The sequence below is a fragment of the Pleurodeles waltl genome, chromosome 8, assembly GCF_031143425.1.
Source record: "Pleurodeles waltl isolate 20211129_DDA chromosome 8, aPleWal1.hap1.20221129, whole genome shotgun sequence".
NCBI classification, from domain to species: domain Eukaryota; kingdom Metazoa; phylum Chordata; class Amphibia; order Caudata; family Salamandridae; genus Pleurodeles; species Pleurodeles waltl.
Genome location: NC_090447.1, coordinates 362,726,584 through 362,747,990, shown reverse-complemented (window position 1 = coordinate 362,747,990; position 21,407 = coordinate 362,726,584). Strand labels below are relative to the sequence as shown.

Genomic DNA, 21,407 nt, shown 5'->3' with positions numbered 1-21,407 from the left:
TTGTGATTTGGAGGTAAATAGAGATCATGCAGTTAATTAAGTGTACCAATACATAATGAGTTCACTGTGTTGTTTGATGTCAATAGTGCTGTTAGAAAGAGTACAGATCTTTGCTAATCGATATTGCTTATACGTGCAAGATCATTGAATCTAGGAGGGAGTGCGATTCATGCTCATTTTGGTAATGGTTCACAAGCTGAGTTATGCAGTACAAGCACTAGTAGAAATATTCTGGGTTATTAATTTTCATTAAAGTTGTTGTGTCCTGGTTTTTGAGTTTACTGTGAGCTGTAGGGAGTTCTTGTTTTTATCTCCTCATCCATAACGTGGAAACGATACACGCAGGTCTTCCTGATCCTAATTCTTTACAGATACAATCAGTATTTTGAAGTGAGAAGGGCTTGAGCAAGTCCTTAAATGGGGGAAGCTGCAAACGACAAAAGGAATCTGTTTGTGAACAGAATTTGTACACTCTGCAACAGCAGCGCAAACAGATTATTACTTGTAATGAAAAGGTAAGGAAAGCAGATATTTGGAATATGTGAACACCGTAAGTAAAGACTACCCTCTAGTGGACATTAAAACCAAACTGATCATTAGATACAATCATTTCAACGAAAGAAAAACATTACCAATGGGAATAGTTCTGCCTTTGAAGGACTGCTGTAAAGTAATGCAAAACATGCCAAAAAAGCCTGTGAATGGATATGTATTTGTGTGGAGGCAAAGACCTTCAGAGTAAAAGTAGTCTAAAAGGTCTGATGGCAGTTGCACTGTGAAGCCAAACCTAAAAATCCATGTAGTTTAATGACTGTGCTCCTCTCATTTGTGCTGCTGCCAGAGAAAAACAACATAAATTATCTAGTTACATAAGACACGTTAATAGCGCTACAAACCCATGTTATGTGCCCATGAAAGCTCAACTTCAGACAGCTAGATAAATAAACAAAATGATCACAACTGCCTAAAGCACACAACGTCTGCCCAATTAAAACATATACTCCTCATGTGGGTGTAGTCAAAGCCCCTCCCTAGTGATCCTCATACAATTCTCTGGCAACAGCTTCTTGTCAAGCCAAACCTAAAGAGGACTACTTCACGGATTATAGCAATATGGAATGTAAACAGATGCAGAATTGCTGTGGGTGTCCCAGGTGGGCAGCAGGGCACTCACAGCAATATTGCAATGCTTAGCAGCCCCAGGGGATAGTTTACCCGGAGCAAGTGAAAGTGATGCTCTTAAAAATTAATGCTGCCCCACATACTTCCAGGGGCCTGTTTTAGGCTCAGATGGGGAGGAGGTGGATGCCCCCTTCCCTAAAAAATAAATATGCCCCCCAGGAGATAGGGTGTGAGGCGCCTGTAAAAGGCTGTCTGCACCCTCCCCTAAAACCCAAATAGAGGGAGCCCCCATGGGCCTTGGCCCACCACTGTTTGTTTATTTCCAAAAGGGCAGGAGCCCACTTTTGTTTTTAAAATTTTGTAATGGCAAGGTGGATCCTCCACTAATTTGTGGAAACACTGAAAAAGAAAACTACGTTTTTGGCCCCAGGGGTCCCTTTGGGACATTACCTACAGGACTAGAGGGAAGGGTATCCCTATCCTGACCCCCTGTATCTTCTTTTTACACTTGTTTGCAGAATGGGGGCCGAGTCCCTGAGTCTTCAAATTGCTGCTGCCATATCTTTTGTTGATGTAGTTGCAGCAAATTATATCTTATCTTGAGATCTGCCGGATCTGCAGATCCTCCATGTAGTGAAATATCAATATTTTTAAACCTTAATTTCTCAAAAGTTACTGAACAGATTTACACCAAAGCACGCTTTCTGGACTAAGATGTAGCTTCCTGTCAAACGTAGTGTATTTCTGTTCAGCCGTTGTGGCTGTAGCTGTGCCTAATATTGCAATAGAGAAAAAGAATGGTGAGAACACGTTTTGGAACCCCCACTTTTTCTCAGGCCTCGCTTGACGGATCACCCTGAAACTTTACAGGATGGAGGTCAGGTGGACAAATGTTTGTTTTCAAAAGTTTTGTGAAGATTCTTTAAACAGCACCACAGTTATAACCAAAGCAAAAAAATGTTTTTCTTATGGAAACCTGGCCCTATAGATAGATATATACAGGGGTTTTGGATGAGCATTCTTTATCACCCCGACTGTTTAAATGTCATTCACACTATCAATAACATGGGACAAGATGTCAGTAACTTCAACCACTGGCTCTCTTGCCTGCAATTTCCAGATCACCTGTGTACACCCACTTAGAAAGAAGTGGACTTCAGGTCCAAAACTGGTGGGCTCATTACTTTCAATGCTTATTCTTTACATTGTTTATCCTTTTTCGTCTTTTTTTCTAGTCAACATCTTGCCTTTCAACTATGTCTTCGGTTTGTAGTAATTGAAAGCCAACAGTACCTTTTCTTGCAGCCAGTAAAGCTCATATTTTCCTGCTATGGGTATTAAAACTAAAAAGAGTTTCTATATCTGTTCAAACTACACTTGCCTGCCAGGAAGCATCCACACTGTTTTGTTAAACTATATGTGGTGGTTAATTTTCACTTAAATGTACAATTGTAATTGCAGTCCTAAAGGTACCAATGTTAAGTGGTTGCATGGTTTCTTTTATTTTACAGCATGTGCTTGCAAAATAACACTAATGCACCCACTTGCCAAGGCCAGACCTACTGGCTTTGCCAATGCATGTTGAACTTTCGAATGTAGTCAAAAGAGTATGTTCTATTCCTTCTACATATAATTTACCTCCGGTCATTTCCTCAACAGGTGATACTCATTTTTATTTCCAGCTTTACCAATTAGTTACTAACCCTTGTCAAAAAAAAAAATATATAGTAAAGTAGGCCCTCCTAGAATCTTGTTGGCAGCAGAACCTGCTACATGAATCAGAAAGGAGAGTTCTTAGACCACAGAAAGCTCTACTTTGATTTGCAAATAGTTAGATTTACCAGAAAACATGTTTTCATGTGCAGGTGCACACAAACGAACACGCACACATACGTATATATTTCAGTCAGCAATGGCAACTTTGTAGCCATGTTGTTATATATTCAAGTGCCTCATTTATTATAATTATGTCTGTTTTTTTCATAGGAAAAACATTTTAAAATGTGCTAACATCAATGCAATTTGAAGAATATGCACTTTTTTTTTTACCTAAAAAAGACATTCACAAACGGTTTGCTGGACTAAAGTCACCATCTTCGCAGCTTTCAAAAACATGAAGAGCTGAATCAAAAAACCTAATTTTGTACCACAGTTTGGCCTTTTTTCCTATTTGTGCTCTCAACCTAATTCCAGTTTGTGGTGGTAACCAGTGTAAAACCCATGGATGATCCAGAAAAGCTATAGATTTCTGAACAGTAGACAAAATTCCAAATTACGCAATGGATCATGTGTGCAGATCCCTCAAGGTTTTCTCAAGGAAAATAACTGTTGAAAAATAAATATTGAAAATGATCATGAAAAATCGTCCATTTGTGATATTTTCACCTGAAACTTTTTGTCCCGATTGCCGACTTACAAAAGCAATATACCATTATGTCTCCTGGACCATTCTGGTTGCAGAGATATATACAATATGTAGCTACTCCCAGAATCCAAGGTACCCAGAGCTAACAACGGAGCAGCATCTCACAGTGGTTTTTCATTGAGAAGTATAGCTCGATTCATATAGCAAAATAGCAAAAAATGGGTATCAAGGAAACTCCATATCTTGTGACCATTACAGGAGTACCTGTATTTTTCTAAATGTCTTCTTTCTTATACACATGCTTATATTTGAAAGGCACTGGTGCAGTGAAATCCAATTGGTAATAACAAATGTTCGACTAGTCTATCTTCCCACAAGTCTTCTGTTAAAAATGATACCTCACTTGTGGAGTAAGACCTTGTGCCCGCAACAAGAAACAGCCCAAAATACAACATGGACTCATCGCCTTTTTCCACTGATAACTGAGCCTTTTTTCCAATATGGGTGGCTCTAGATTTTAAACCCTAGCTCAGCCGGCACCTAGGGAATCCTAGACAACCTCTACATTTTTTAAAACTAGGTACCTGGGGGTATCTAGGGTGGACTGACTTGCATGAATCTCACCAGGGTTTTTGAACCAGAATGCCTTGCAAGCCTCAACGTTTGACTAAAAAAACACATTTTCCTCACATTTCTGCGTTGAAAAACTGTGTAAATTGCAGGGAGCCACAAACTTGCATCCACCTGACATTCCTCCAAGTCTCACAATAAAAATGGCACACGAGCTGTAATTGCAAAACACCATCTCTGATCATGTACAGTACACAGATCGGGGATACGCAAACCGTGCGAGTAGACCAGTAGGACTGCAAGTTTGGTTTCTGCACTAACCCTATTTTGAGCGTAAGGTCCAAAAATATCTCCAGCTCCTCAAACGAAGTAGGGGTCCACTGATATGCCCTAGAACGAGGCCCTATAGTGCCTCCATGCTCCATCAGAATATGTTTGGCATGCAAATGTGTTTGCTGAATTTGATCAAGGAAGTCAATATCCAAAAAGAGATGAGCATAGTCAATTGGCAAACAGCTGTTTGTATCGGCTTCACATCCAGCATCGCCAGTGAAAGGAATAATTTGGGACTGAACTAAATTGGGGAGCTACCAAGAGAATGCTCTACCTGTGCTTGGTGCTGCATGTGCCTGCTGTTTTGGTTAGTCTAAACTGCTACAATCACCGAAGTGACAGTACGACTGTCATCATCGTGTTCCTCAGAATCGCTGGAAGATGAGTTTCTGGATGGAACTCTGCCGAATGAAAAATAACTTCCAGACTCGGCTAAGTTTTCCTCTCCCTCAGATGCTATCTCAGTATTTGTTGTCTCAGTCTCCAATCCTCCCTCAGAGCTGTCCTCCATAAACCGATTTAGGGCTTGGGCAGCAGACATCCACCAGGATGCCATCTCTGCTACTGGCTAAAACTGTCCTTCTAAAACACTAGCATATGTAGAAGGCAGATTTGCTGTTATAAAACACTCAGGGGTGTGTGAGAGATGTGTGCAACAGTAAGTAAAGAAAACGTCACCTTAATTTATCTTCTTTTCTAAATCTGCAGGTTCTCCAAAGACACTAAAGAAGGGAGATCCACAGCCAGGAAATGGTGCCAGGAGAGAATCTCCCCTCTCCAACAATGCCTCCCTAACATCTCTGGAGTCATTGCGGCCTGCCCCACCTCCAGCCTAGACAACATTTCTCAAGCAACAAACACTGTTACATGATAACCTCCTGGTCCCAGATTACCACACAGAGGCGGCAGCCATCATATCATCTATCCACTCCGGGGCATCAACCGACACCTGCCCCCACCAGTTTTTTTAGCCTTGCAGCCAAAACTATCAGCACAGAACTAACCCGCATCCTCAACATCTCCACAGCAATGTTCCCAGACGAATGGAAGCATGCAGAGGTCAGGCCCCTCCTAAAGAAACCCTCAGCCCACCCCAGCGACCTCAAAAACTATAGACCAATCTCCCTGCTCCCCTTCCCAGCCAAAGTGCTTGAGAAACCCATCAACCATCAGCTTGCCAACTACCTTGAATGGAACCACCTTCTCAACACCTCACAATCAGGATTCCAGGCCAACCACAGTGCGGGGACTGCACTGATCACCGCCACGGACATTAGGATTCTCCTTGACCAAGAAGAGTCAGCAGCTCTGATCCCTCTGGACCTCTCCACAGTGTTTGATACTGTCTCCCACCACACTCTCTTCAACAGACTCCACAACATAGGCATTCAACGAAACACCGTTTTATTAGGTCACCTCCTTCCTCTCAGCCCACACAGAGAGCATTTGCCTTCCTCCCTTCACTTCTACACCCAAGAACATCACCTGTGATGTACCCCAAAGATCCTCCGTCGGCCAAACCCTGTTAAACATCTACATGAATTCCCTCACAGACATTGTCAGTTCCTACAGACTCAATATAGTCTCCTACGTTGACGACACTCGACTAATCCTTTCACTCACCGAAGACCCCACAACGATAAAGCCAACTTCTGCAACGCCATGACCAATGTAGCAACATGGATGACAAACAGCTACTTCAAACTAAACACTGACAAAATAGAAGTCCTGATCCTTAGTAAGAACACCTCTGTATGGAACCACAGCTGGTGGCCAGCAGAACTCGGACCAATACCCTCTCCATCAGACCACGCATGAAACCTTAGCTTCATCTTCAACTGCCAACTATCCATGAATCGACAAGAACTCAGACCCTTCCTCCTACTTCTACATTCTCCATATGCTACCAAATCTTCAAATTGATCCCTATCGACACCAGAAAGACAGTCATGCATGCCTTGGTCACCAGGCGCCTCAATTATGGCAATGCTCTCTACGCCGGAGTGTCCTACAAGATACTTAAAAGACTCCAAACTCTACAGAACACCATAGCCAGACTCATCCTCAACCTCCCCAACAGCTAGAGCATCATCCCACACCTCAGGAACCTCCACTGACTCCCTGGCCAGAAGAGATGTCAATTCAAAATCCTCACACTTGCATACAAAGATCTCGGCAACCTAGGGCTGTCCTACATCAACCACTAACTGAGCGTCTACATCCCAGCAAGACAACTACACTCTGTCTCGCTAAACCTCGCACAAACACCCTGCATCCATTGCAGCCACAGCACATGCCATTTCTTCTCATACACAGCAGCCATGTACTAGAACAGCCTGCCTCTCCACCTCCGAACAGCTCCCTCCCTGGCTGACTTCAGAAGGAGTCTCAAGAAGTGGCTTTTTGATGGAAATCCTCAGCACAAAGATAACCTTTGGGTTGACAATGTGGTGTTACAAATGCTATGATTGATTGAAAAATTATATGGGACCTGACAAAGAAATATAGTACACTACAGATAACTGGTGACCAATGAGAAGCATGCTTTTCATAGTAAAATATACCAAATGAAAAATGATGAATTCTGTGCTGAACATATGTGCAGTGCAAGGAGCACCCTAAATGTACATATGCTTCGCTTTTGTTGGTTCCCATTGTCTATAAAAATGACAATTCACTCACATTACTCTGGAAAACAAAATAATTTATTGTTGGGCGCATATCTATACAGAATACTCTCATCTTTTTACAGTTCATAGTGCAAACAAGGCAGACATTGGTTCAACAATTCATTCAGGCACTGTACTGCTTATATCAACTGCATCATAGATAAGGAGTCCTAATAATACTAATATGTTCCTGTGTATAGAGAACTTTGAATTAAAAGTCCTGGTGAATAGAACTTTATGATTGTATGTGCAATAGCAACGATAGTATAATACCAGAATAACAGACAAGTTTTTGGCATTTTGCAAAAGAACACAAATTAAATGCATTTCATATTGGCACAAAGATTGTATGTACACTGTAAAATGTTAACAGTTAATTTGTATTCACAACAAGCAATACATAATTTCATGGTTTTTCCACAGTCTAAAAGGCGAGCCAAGATTCACCACGTAGTTCCTCATGCTCGCAAGCTCAAATGTAGTATGATGACAACTGTTGTACACAAGTTATGAAGGGTAATGTTACCTCTCTGCCTAATCCAAAATAACCTCTTAACCCCATGACTTAAACAGTACTGTAGAAGCTCGTTTACTGCTCGAGTGTACAGATGATTACACCTCTAATGTACAGTGATTTCAGAGCAAAAGTACATATCTGGTACTTTTGTAACAGCAGACAGCCGGTTGGCAACCAATGTCCTATTACAGTAGACAAAAGCCTTCACTCCTACTCCTCCATCTCAATCTGGAAAACTGCTCTTGTATGAGTCTGCTCGTTAACACTATTAGTACTAAGGGCAGCCCACACTTGGGTGTATCAACATTTACAGCCACAAAACACGTTCGAATTCACACAACCTTCAAGTCTCAGGACAAGACAAAATTCTGTGCATCATCCTAAGCCACCATCCACCAGAGCTAAAAGCTTCTACAAGGGTTGTGCAATTCAGGCACTTTATTAGTACTTGATTTCTTCTTATTGGAACTACATGTTGTGAAGGCGAAAGTCCAGCCTTACAAAAACATAAAACACTTACTTCTTGAAAACCAAATTGTAATATTAAAGAAAGGTGCGCCAACAATGTAAATCCTATACTGAATTTCAGTGTGTGTTGTCGTTAACAACATTACTTAAGAATGAGTCCCCTAGATATGATGCATTCTGAATAAAGGTATATTATGCAACCTATGTACACTATTAGGCATTTAAACAGATTTGTATTATTGTATATGAGCAATATATTACTGTATACTATTGTGCAGTTATGTGTATTTGTGCAAAATTAAGCAAATAAGAATCCCAGAGAAAACTCAGCAATACCCAAATAACCTCGTGAGCCTGTAGAATTTGTTACAAATAGGCCAGTACTAAGATCTGACATTTTTTTACGGATGCATATGACTTTGTAAACTGTAAAAAACTAGGGCAAGATAGCTTTCCGTGTGCATGGCAACTTACCACTAATGTGAAGAGCTGGTTACAACACACTGCTCCATTACATGTTCATACAGACGTCTGGAAACGCTATATGTAACAAGTAGAATAATAATTGTTCATTTTATTTTCTTGTATATGCCTTCTTTCCCAACATTTGTAAAGAAATTGGTGTTTTTAGTCATGTTTTCAAATAACAGACCAAAAGTTTTTAATATAATTTTCCACAAGTGCTTTTGAAACGTCTGATTAAGTTAGAATTGAGAATACTTTAAAGATTAGGTTAAATACATCCATCCCGACTGTGTGCTTGTACTTAAACTAAATCTATGCCTCTTTCATCTCCGATGGTTTTTGATTACTTCGAGCCAAAATGTATTTCTAATTGATAGTTCCTGGTCTGTCTTCGTGGTTATATAATATTTGATATCTTGGAGGTAACAAACCTAAAGGATCAAATTATTAAATTCCTAAAGCAACGAATGAAAATGGCTCCTGCATTAAAGGCAGTGTGTAGAGTGTGTGCGGGTGTGGGGAGGGAGGAAGAGAACCACACACTGGGGTAGCAATGGCTTTTGTGTTAATTCCGAAACTGTGGAGACTCCGAATGACCACCAGAAATTAACACATACATTTTTTTTTTAACTTTGACATAGTTAATCTAGATTTGGGTTTACAATGGGTGCATTAATTATCCAAGACATAATTCAGCCAAATATATGGGCCTTCAACAACAAGGAAATCTGACGGAAATATCCAAAGAAATCACCACCACCTTAAATCAGCATCTCCCATAAAAAGTGAAACTAACAGGAAGGGCAATATTTACATGCAGCTAACAGGCGGTGGATAGTAGATCTCAACAGAAAGCTACTGCACAACTAAGGGCATGGTTTGGAGTTTGACGGACGGATACTCCATCACAAACGAGACAGGTATTTCGTCTGCTATATTACAAGTGGTTAGGCCATACCTGAACTGTAAGGCCATATGTCAGTGCTTCCTGATGGGCTGCAGGATTGCAATAATGAACATTTACAGTTTGGTTTAGTCCCTAAATACATCTAATTCACTTATTCACCCAAAATCTTAGGGCCTTATTTTGAGTTGTGTGGAAGTGGAACTCCCTCACAAACATGATGGATATCCAATTATATCATAGTTATCTTCCACTCGTAACAAGGCACATGGGATATCAGGCAAGTTTGTGGTAGAGGCCCAATCCAACAAATTCTAATTCAGGCCCTAAGGAACTGAATTATTTTTTAGTTAGGCACAATCAATGCACTAAACTGTAAAAGTTCATTACTGCACGCAAGCATCCCAAAATGAAGCACTCACGGGGCGCATTACAAGTCAGGTTAGCTTTAGGCCATTGCCATCGTGTCATACTGACTCCATCCTTATCATGTGTGTCAAGAAATATTTCCATTCTGAGGTGAGAAAATGCATGCTGAAAAAAGTAGCAAAAGAGATTTGGTATTAGCATATTTGACCGCATATTTGTGGAATGTTTTAGCACTGTGCTTCTGGTAATATTTAGCTACGGAGGTGTCACCACAACCACAGAATGGGATAGCAGTTTTACCTAAACTGTTTTGTCTCTGAATTAGCATCAATATTTACATGAGTTCTCTAGGGCTTCTTGCAGAACAGAACACACCAACCATTTGTGTCCAGGACAAAATATCGTGCCATAAATCTATGTTTCTGAAATGTGTGACTAAACAGGCACTTGCACGTTTTTTTATACTTCTCATTCATCACACGTTCCATCTTGGTTGACTGGCTGATCTTTTTGTTCCACTGAATCAACTATGCAGCCACAAGAAGCCCCACCGCTAAAATCCCTGGAAGCTTGATACTGAATTGGTGGTGAAAAAGATGTCTCATTAAGTTAGGTGTGTATAAGAGGGTTAGGCTGGTGAACACAATGTTTAGCCAAATACTGAGAGCCATTAAGTAAGGCAGTATCTCGTGTGATAATGTTTGGATGAGGAAACATATATCTGAGTACCTGAGATCAAGATGGAAAGGTAATGGGGTCACAACAAATAGGTGAATTAGTGTACATAAAGAAAATTAAAATTTCTCGCGTCAACAGTTAACAGAGTTTCCAAAGTCATGACACTAGTGCATTTGGCACAGCCACCACTTCTCTTTTGTTAGACCTTAACTATAATAAACCTCTATTTCATGAGCAAATTCTATATGTTACACTACAAAACATTACAACAGTGACAATATTCATTCAACCGGAAATCTATGAAGCCACATTATCCTTTCTACATTTCAGGTCTCACGGGAACGTAATGTATGTGAAGGCCAACAGGTAACTTTAACTCTCAAAGAAGCAGGTGTTGTGCAAGATCCGTAGTTTAAATTTGTCAGCCTCGACTGAAGTTTTAGTAAATGGTGACTTCTGATTCGGTGCCAATCTGATTGCACTGCTCTCCTGTTCTAGTAATGCACAACACTGCAAACCTTCATGAACTTCAGAATCTACATTTTCAATACATCCCACATAATTTATTAAGCCTTATAATGAGTGTTCACATCCACTTATAATATGCCCCCCTCAATTTCAAAGTGGTTCCATTCTGATTACTTTTAAGTAAGAAATGTTCTTTGTTTGCTCAGTGTCTAATACATTCTTCAGCAAAGCAATATGATGTGGGTAAATTAATGCTTATGAAGAAATGTGTGGAGTATGCTTTATAGAAGGGAAAATGTGAGATTTAAAACAGTTTGGGTATCACTACTCTGGCAGGCATTGGAGGATATATAAACGTAAAATGATATTATTTATATTTAATTCAGTGGCAAGCATATTGTAAGTGGGTATATGAATACTGGATTGCAGTAATTTGCAAGCACAAAGCTGTAACATTAATTCACAATAACTGGCCGAAAACTAAGTATGTCTGTTTTATTCCAGTGAATGTTTGTGCAGCCCTCTGAGAATGGCCACACTCCTTTGATATTTTCTCAGAATCTATAGGCCCTAGAGAGCCAGCAGTGCATGTTACGATATACTGAAAAGGGCATGTCCTGCTTACCTTGTTTTCAGTCAACTCATGCACAGCACAAAGCCCATCAGACTGCAAATGGATCCTAAATAAAGTTACAAAAGGGTCCCAAACTTCGAGCGGAACAATACAATGATCTATGTTAAGCTGCTATTGATAGCATGAGGAAGAATCTGTAGGTACACCCTACTACACAATGTGATGCGCTCTGATTATAATACAAATTAAAAATCTGTTGTACAGCACAGCGGCAATGCTACTTCCACACAAATGTGGAGGCTTTGATATTAAAAAGTTTTTGAAAAATATACTCAGATAAACCTTTTATATTCGCCCGCACACCACCTCAACATTTATGCCAGGACATAGCATTCACTAAAATACTAGTTTTGAATGAGCTCGGAGGTGGGGGCAGGACAATGGTGACCTGAACATGTGGAGAAGCCATTTCTACCACTTTTTAAATGCTGGTTGGCCATTTTATTGAGACATGTAGGGATATTTTATATATTACTACTGATTAGAAGAAATTAAATGGTTTAGTGTCTTCAAGAGAGCTTTGCCAGTTATACTTGATGTCCTTTGCAATTGTTCATTGAATGGTTTTCCGGTCCTTGTGTAAATGGTAGCATTTGAAAAACATACTGTGTTGAGTCGTTCATTATAGGTGTAACAATTGCTGATCAGAATAATTTTGTTGAATGTGTTGCAGAATAGTTGGTCTTCTTTCACTTCAGCTATAGAGGGATGGCAACAGCAAACACATTGACAACGCAGCACATGGTCCGGTTCTCCCACCGCACTGTGCAGTTTCCTAATGAGTGAAATCAAAACAAACAATAGGTACAAGTCATAAAAAACTAAATGTAACCACATGAATCACTACAACAACATATCACTGTTCTAATACATCACACCCCTTGTTCTAGGAATATTTATATTTAGAATCAATGCAGAGTTTATATTTAGATAAAAGGCACAAATAAACTCAAGAGGTCATGGAAGAAAAAGCCTAAACAGGAAGATTCCTAAAACAAAAAGCTCCTGTTCTAATGAAACAACAGAACAATTCAACACAGAAATAGATCTAAGTTTTTTTTAACTTTTAGAAAACAAAACGAGGTTTATTTGTAGATAAAAAAGAATAAGTTAAATAATGCATAAAAAAATGTAAACATGCACTTTCCTGGAAACATACACTAGGGTTTATCTGGAAAACAATATCTTAATAGTGCACACCTTGATGCATATAAATACTTAGTAACTAAAACAATGTTTATTTTATATACAACAGGTTTACACTTATGAAGTTAATTAAGTATATTTTATTTAACCATTTATGTAGTGTGTCTAGGACCAATAGGTAAGGATCACTTTTTACTGAAAATTTGAAATAGCGGTCTGGATGCCAAATTCCATCTGGTTTATCACCCTAAGAACCACAAAGTCATTGCAAACAACAATTTCACTAAGGATGCGTCAGGCTTGGTGGCAGGCGTACAAGCTATTAGGCATCTCAAGACTTCTCCACACCAAGGAACACATCTGGGGTACTTAGGTCCTACCCATAGCCAACAAATAATTTTACTGGAACAGCTGGGTGATAAAAAGGTATCAAATGCGTTGGACAACTATTTAAAAGTGTATCTCGCAAGACATTTCACACTTGCAGAGACACATCTAGGCTGACACACACAGACCACTGAAAATATCATCAATTGATCCACTGTCTAGGCAACAGTTACACCCCCCCGTTACTCTTACCTCTTCCTGGATCCTACAATATCTCTGGACTTGGAGTCACTACACAGGACTAGTTTTCGGCATATATGGTATACTAATAACGGTTCAACATTCCACCCCAAACCTAGCAGCAACCAGACTACACTGGCAAACATAGGCTCAGAATACACAACAGAAAGTTGGGCAAAACTAATGCTAGACCAAACTAGGGTGTTACGAGAGTCTTAACTTAAGTTCCAATATTCTAAAATCCTAAGTGAATGGTATTGGACCCCAAAGAGACTGAAAGAAGCTCATCTCCTCGACCATAACAAGTGCTGGAGATATAACAAAGAAATAGAGACCTGCTACACATTTTATGGTCATGCCCCTCACTCGACCACTATTTGAGAGAGGTTTAGATATATAGATGTTAGTGTAGCCCACGCAACACAATGCTAACACACCTCTCGTGCTTCTACATGATTCAAGGCGTGTTCGCCTTTTAGCCACCCATGCTCACCAACGGCTAGCCACCTCTTTAGAGACTGCAAAGCTTTGCATCCTTTACCACAGGCAAAAATCTAGTGTCCTCCCTCTTCATGAATGGATAAGTGAATTGTATCGTACAGCACTACATGAACAGATCACATACAATCTAAAGGACAAAATGGACAAGTTTAAGAGCGTATGGAGACCCTTTCAGACAGAGAGAGCCCTACTTGACCACCAACCCTCCCTAGGTTGTCACTTAGAGCCAGATGTAGAAACGAAACATTTTGCGACTTGCAAATAGCGAGTCATAGCGACTCGCTATTTGCAACTCGCAAAATGTTATGCAGTACGGTGTCTAAGACACCGACTGCACTCGCTATGGGGTCGCAATGACCCACCTCATGAATATTCATGAGGTGGGTCGCAAATTGCAGCCCCATAGCGAGTCAAGGCACTCGCAAACATGGAGGCCTGCTGTAGTCAGCAGACCTCCGTGTTCGTGACTGCTTTAAATAAAGCATTTTTTTTTTTTTTTTTTTTTAAGTGTAGCCCGTTTTCCTTAAAGGAAAACGAGCTGCACTTTAAAAAAAAAACGAAACCTTTAGTTTCGTTTTTTTTTTCAGGGCAGGCAGTGGTCCCTTGGACCACTACCTGCCCTGAAAAAAATGTTTGGGGTCCATTCACAAACTGGAAGGGGTCCCATGGGGACCCCTTCCAATTTGCAAGTGGGTTACCATCCACTTGAAGTGGATGGTAACTGCGATACGATTTGCGACCGCGTACGCGGTCGCAAATGGTATTGCATCCCATTCAGACTCGCAAATAGGAAGGGAACACCCCTTCCTATTTGCGAGTCGGAAATGCATTTTGCGAGTCGGTCCCGACTCGCAAAATGCATTACTGCATAGGAAACTCACATTTGCGACTCGCAAACGGCAATTTTTGGCGTTTGCAAGTCGCAAATCGTTTCCTACATCTGGCCCCTAGTCACCACTCCCAGAGACCTAACTTCATAAATATATCAATAAAGCACTACCTATATATTCCAGATCCAACAAGACACCTCCTTGGGAGTAAAGCTAAGTTCCCTGGATGCCAATATAGGAATACGCACTCATCACGCCCAATGAATATGCATGACACACACAGAGGTGGCATTAAACCAATAATAAGTGATCAACCCGTAGGCTACTGACAACGTATCTGTTACCCAGTATATAATTAACCCCCACTTCCCATAAACATGTCTTCCAAGTTTCGTCTGGCTTTCTATTTATTCTGTTATCATACACCCTAGTGATTTAGTGTCCTGTGTCCTGAGGATGACTGCAGCCTCCAAAACACTTGTTAGACCAGCCAACCTTAGGGTGGTCTTACCCCAGACTTTTTGCCTTCTTCTCCTGTTTTGTTGCTGTATCTTTTTGTTGGCCTTGGACCCTGCACACTTTACCACTGCTAACCAGTGCTAAAGTGCATGTGCTTCTCCCTTAAAACATGGTAACATTGGTGTATACACAATTGGCATATTTAATTTACCTGGAAGTCACTTTTAAAGGGCCTGTAAATTAAATGCTACTAGTGGGCCTGTAGCACTGATTGTGCATCCATTTAAGTAGCTCTGTAAACATGTCTCAGGCCTACCACTGCAGAGCCTGTGTGTGCATTTGCACTGCAACCCCAACATGGCATCTAAAACCTCTCGCCAAGCCCAGAACTCCCCTTTTCTTACATATAAATCACCCCTAATGTAGACCTTAGGTAGCCCATAGGGCAGGGTGCCATGTAAGTAAAAAGAAGGACATGTACTTTTAAGTTTTCCTGTCCTGGTAATGAAACACTCCTAAAGTCGTGTTTCATTACTGTGAGGCCTGCCTCGCCCATAGTCCATCATCGGGAATTCCTGATAATTCCTATAAAATGTAATTCCTGATCTGAGAAGAGTAGCTACATCATGCTTAGTACCATTGGAATGTTAGTAACAATCCTCTTTACTGGTAAAGTCAGATTTATTATTACTATTTTAGAAATGCCACTTTTAGAAAGTGAGCATTTCTGTGCACTCACTGCTCTGTGTGATCACAGCATATATCCAGTACATGTCTGGCTTAGGCTAGGTCACAGCTACACTTGTGCATTCCCTTCAGAGACCCACAACACAGGAAACTCAAGTGCATCTGCATGCATCTGCATACTGACGGGTCTTCCTGGGGAGGAGGTTGGGAAGGGCTCACGCTTACACCTCAAAGGCTAGTGATTAGAGCCACACAAAGGGGGTGAGTTACCTCCCACTGATAGTCTGGAGCCGAGGATGACCTGAAAGGGGCACCTGTGCACTTCACAAGAACTCTTTGTAGTCATCCCCCACATCAAAGACACTCTCAAGCATAAGTACTGGGACCATGGCCCACTCCAATTAGTGCACTTCTGGACCCAAGGAACCACTGCTGCAGTAAAGATTACCAGGATTGACAGCTCCCAGGAACTGCTGCCCTACTTTGCAGTGCTGCCCTGCTGCTTGCTGATCTCTGTCCAGTAGCTGAAGACTTATTCACCTAACCCAGAGAGACCTATGGAAGATTCAGAAGAATGACTGCTCTGCAATCTGAAAAACGAGGATTGGACCTGCTTGTCTTAAACCCAGGGTCACCAGAGGTGACTTCAAGGGTAGGTTAGCAGACCTCCTGTTTAAGCCACAGAAACACAACAAGCTTCTTGAGGCTTCCCTGCAACTCCCAGCTGACCAGAACTAACTGGGTCTGAGAGAGCCCCGCTGCTGGTCTCAGCTAGAGTGAGTGTGCATCCTTAAGTGGTCCCCCATCCAGGTCCTGGACCCTTGGCTGGCATAGACTGTCCTCCTCTTGACTCAAAACCACAAGTCCTCAATTACATGTCACAATCCAGACATTTTGGGCTCTCTGGGACTGCAAACAGATTGGTTACATCGCTTGGCAACCATCTGCGATGCTTGCCCACATGAATCTCCAGTGAAGATGTGCTCGAATCTGGTCTGAGAACCAAAACTAGTAGTGACAGTTTATGTCGACAGCCAATGAGAAGGTCAAACAACATCTGATTCTCCATACCAAACAGCGAGCATTCGCAATACCCAACCTACTCCTTGCACCAACACTTTCTTTCTCTTTTTTTATTTTTATTTCCCAAAATAACATGACCAAACCCACTGGATTAATTCCTTTAAGTCATAAGACTTTCAGTACAATTCAATATTGATATCAGAAGATAAAACAGTACCAACAACAGTTTCTTTGCCTTGACCCCGTGGGAAGAACCTGGCCCATGTATCCAGCCCATGCTCCATTACAGTCAGCTGAACTTTTGACTTTGACCCGATCTAGAGTGCCCAGATTACTGCAATTGGCGCTTGCTGCTTTTTGGCATTACTTTCCCTAGAAACTTTGAAAGTTCACAATTCCAGTTCTAATGACTGGATTCTTTTTAGTTTTGGTGTCATCTTACTTATTAAAATTGACTCTATTTTTCAAAATTGGTTTGGTATTTTTCTTGAGCTGCATTTTCACTTTATTTCTATTTGAGTGCTGGATAAATACCTTACACATTGACTCTGGGTTAAGCCTGAATGCTATTGTGCCAAGCTACTAAAGGGTTAAGCATAGGTTTATGTAGTGCCCTTTGTGGATCACACTGGCAAGGACTGTGTTTATTATTTGAGTGGGACTTCCATCCATTTCAACTAATAGCCAAATCTCTTACAACATGGTTGGGCATAAGAAGTACAGCTCTAAGATCTTACATAAACAATCCAACATTGCCAAAGGTGATGAGAACAAAACAGTGAGTTCTTGAAGTATGCTTACTCCAAGGTCAAAACAGAAAAGTAAAACCCGGCAGACGAAAAGTCATAGACTATTTCATGTCCCCCTTTTTGGGCTGTTACTGGGCTGAGTAGCAATTTACTATGGTTGGTGTACCTATACCAAACCAAGAACGTTTGGCTTCATTTGACAGATCCACATGAAATTTTCAAAAAAAGGTGTGCAAGTGATTCTTGTTGCGCATGGAAAGTTTCAGGGTCATTCAAAAAATGTGAGTTTTCCATGTTAATTCTTATAGGGGTGTTGAACAAGACTACAGCCCAAACCACTGGATGGAATTACACCAAATTTGGCAGAAAGGTAGATTTCGTTGCGCAGATTGTGCATTTGGTTATTTGGTATAAAATTGTTCAGTAGTTTTTGAGATATTAAAGGGAAAATAAGTTTGCAAATTCGCAAATGCACGCGTCAAAAGGAATGCTGTGATTGGCTGGCTGTAACCTGACCAGAAAGTAGCAGCTGCCATTTTAGGTTACCGGACATGTTCCTGGTGCTGAAAAATAAAATAATAAGTGACATAAGGGGTAAAGGTGGAGGTACCCTGACCTCAGGGTTGTGATACAGGGGTCTTTGAGGGTCTAATTATGACCTTAAAAAATGTTTTTTCGCGATGCGTGATATTCATGAATACATCGCTATGCCCGGCGCAGTCCCCCCTTGCAATGTTGCGACAAATTCACAAATAATGGCAAAAAATAAAATTTTAAATTCACAGACTCATTCATGCACTAATGGTCTGATTACAACCTTGACCGACTGGATACTCTGTCACAAATGTGACGGATATCAGGTCTGCAATATTACAAGTTCTATTATATCCCATAGAACTCGTAAAATGACGGGCAGGATATCCATCACGTTTTTGATGGAGTATCCCATCTGCCAAGGTTCTAATCAGGCCCTAAATCATTCACTCATAGAACCACTCAGACACTCATGAATCAATTCACAGAGCCACTCCAGGAGTCATACACCCACTTTCAGAGCCACTCAGACACTCATGTATCTACTTACAGACCCACTCAGACACTCATGCACCCTCTCACAGACCCACTCAGTCCCTCATGCACCCACTTACAGACCCACTCAGGCACTCACACACCCACTCACAGAACCACTCAGACACTGACACACCCACTCAGACACATTCAGACCGTCACACATGGGGTTATCTCCTTGATGTTGGAGGGAGGCCGTGAGGCACCCCTCTTGGAGCCACTGATGGCCCTGGTGACCGCCACCACCCAAGGCCGACTCATGTTATGTCCGGGAGGTGCCTACCCCCGGGACACAGCTGTTTGCTGTGACTTGGCTGCAGCTTTGAAGCTGCTGCCAAGCCACAGCAAACACTTCGGGTTTTGACAGGGGGACCTGTAAAGCAGGTTCCCCAGTCAAAATCCAAAGCTTACATCTCTGTCCCTTGCATGCATGTATGGGACAGAGATGAAACGCTTCAGCAGACAGGGAGCTGCTGTCAAGAGCATTGGAAGAGAGCTGTTGACTGCCCCCGTAGAGACCAGCAAGGCCACTCACAGTGCCCAGGGAGAATTAATGGCCAACAGGGAGGTCCCAAGTACCTTGTTCCTAATAATTCAGAGGAAGGCTACCTGCCTTTCTTGTAATTCATGTACACTGAGAAACAGAGGGAGGTTTTCAGAGCAAACACACGCAACATCCAGGAGCTTTGGCTGGGATAGGCGACTCAAATCAGCATTCATTAAGACTTCCAGGGCAGCCCAGCCATCAGGACAAGTCATGCATTCCTATTGCGTGACCAGATGTCAGGGCTTGAAGGATGGCCATCTGGTCACACCATGTCTTATGTAAAATATTCCACTCATCCTTGCAGGACCCAGGGACACTGTGGCTGGGTTCTGGAAACCTGAGTTAGGCCTCAGGCTAGGGGTTGAGGGGACATCATAGAGCTCATGGTGCTCTGACTCGAAGGCCGGTCAGAACTTCTTAACAAAGTTGAGCTGGGGCGACATCCTGGTGCTTGCAGGACCCCATCCCGAGCATTATGAGACACAGTGGGCCAGCGAAAGGAATCCACGGCCAATGCCTTCCACCCAAAGGACAGTCAGAGCTGTGATCTGGGACCTGGTCAGATCTTCTTAACGCAGCCAGACAGGGGAGACCTCCTTGTCCTGCAGGGCCCTGTCCTGAACACAGCAGACTGGAGAACGGAGTGCAAAGCTGGGGCTTCCATCCCAGGGCCAGCCAGAGCTCTGACATGGGGCCCAGTAAAAGCTTCTTAACCCAGGCAGGAGAGACCTCTCCAGACTGCAGGAGTCCGTCCTGTTCTGTACGTAACATGGAGGGCTGGAGAACAGGGCTGGAGACCTCCCTGGCCTGAGGGACTCCATCCTAGGGCCCTCAGTGATATGGCAGGTCAGAGACTGAAGCAATAATTTGGGGACTTCCAACCCAGAGCCAGCCACAGCTCTGACAAGGGACCTGGGCAGAACTTTTAATTCCAGCCTGGCAGAGGAGCCCTTCCCAGCCACTTTGCTACAATGCAAGGTGATAAGTTTGTTATCTTCTATAAGCAGTTGGAATTTATAATATAGGTATGAAATTACTGACTTAAGATCCTCCTCCAAGATGAATTTCCCTCCAGAAGTTGAGGGTTCTTGGGAAAACCAGGCTCCTCCTCGGGTAAACATCTTTAGCAGTAGTTGAATAATACTGAAGCTGCTACTATTTATGACACAATGCAGCAGGGAGCCCAGGACAGGGCCTGTACTAAGTGAAACTTGCACTCTGGGATGGTCCCGGGGTGTTTGCTCAGGGTTCTCCAAAGCATAACCCATTCTTGTAATCCACATGACAAAGGGGGGCAATCGTGAGAATCTATTTGGACGCGTAGAGCCCTGGTTGGGACTGAAGTTTCAAAAAAGCCCTCACTGGGACTTCCAGGGCAGACCAAAACTCTGAACCCTGAGTCCCGTCAAGTAAATGACATGTTCTGTATTTGAAGTACAAAACATCACCAGTGTTGTTGGATTGGCACATTTTGTGGCACCAATGTAGGCATGGTAGGTGTCTTACAAGAGTAATTTCACTCCTAATTATAATTTCACAAACCCCTAATTATGATATAAGGATAGAAAAGGAGTGTGAAAAAGAAATACAAATATTCAGAAATATTTACACAATTTATAATGCCTCACAAATAGGGTACCTGACTGACTCAGCTAGGATAGATTGCATTTTATAACATTAAGTAAGCTGTTGGAAAACGGTAAAGCATTTATTTGTGTTCTTTAGCCATACTCTTACCATCAGTGCTGTTGTCCCAAAAACATGAGCTTGCAGTGTGCAAGCCAGATCCACACTTCTGCATCACCGTACAAGACACTAGAGAGCAGGAAAGACAGGAAATTACTCCAAAGGTAAAGCACACAATGATTTGTAGCCCTAGTTAAGGGATGAAAGCTTCATGCCAGGAAAATTACATATCAAGTATTTTTCTTTAGAAGACCATGTATTGATCATGACTACTAGAAACATTCTGTTGGCCTTCTATTAAAAATCCATTCTGTACAATGTATTTGTATCTGCACATGGAAAAAGATATGTTACTGGGTCCAATATAAAATGTCCCTGGGCTTCATTCAAAACATCTCTCTTTAGAATTGGTGCACATTGTAAAAGTTTGTTGTGTCGAGGAATAGTATACAATCAATCTGACACTGGGTGAAATCAAATCAGCTGACAGTGTTCTCCCAATCTTATGACCAATATGAATTTTTGCACATCTTTTGTTTGGCCTCCTCAGGGCCTTGAAGATTCCTGACCAACCAACACCTA

At 41.8% G+C, this 21,407-nt stretch overlaps 1 protein-coding gene across 1 annotated transcript in view; it reads right to left on the bottom strand.

The window, feature by feature from the left end:
- Window positions 1-7,077: 7,077 nt before the first annotated feature.
- DYNLT3 (dynein light chain Tctex-type 3) overlaps window positions 7,078-21,407 on the bottom strand; it is a 124,370-nt gene continuing 110,040 nt past the window's right edge. Inside the window, exons 4-5 of the mRNA XM_069204242.1 lie at window positions 20,877-20,954; window positions 7,078-12,337 (exon numbers count right to left, since the gene is read on the bottom strand). Coding sequence (XP_069060343.1) covers window positions 12,261-12,337; window positions 20,877-20,954 — 155 coding nt within the window. The 3' untranslated portion in view covers window positions 7,078-12,260. The remainder of the gene's footprint in view (window positions 12,338-20,876; window positions 20,955-21,407) is intronic.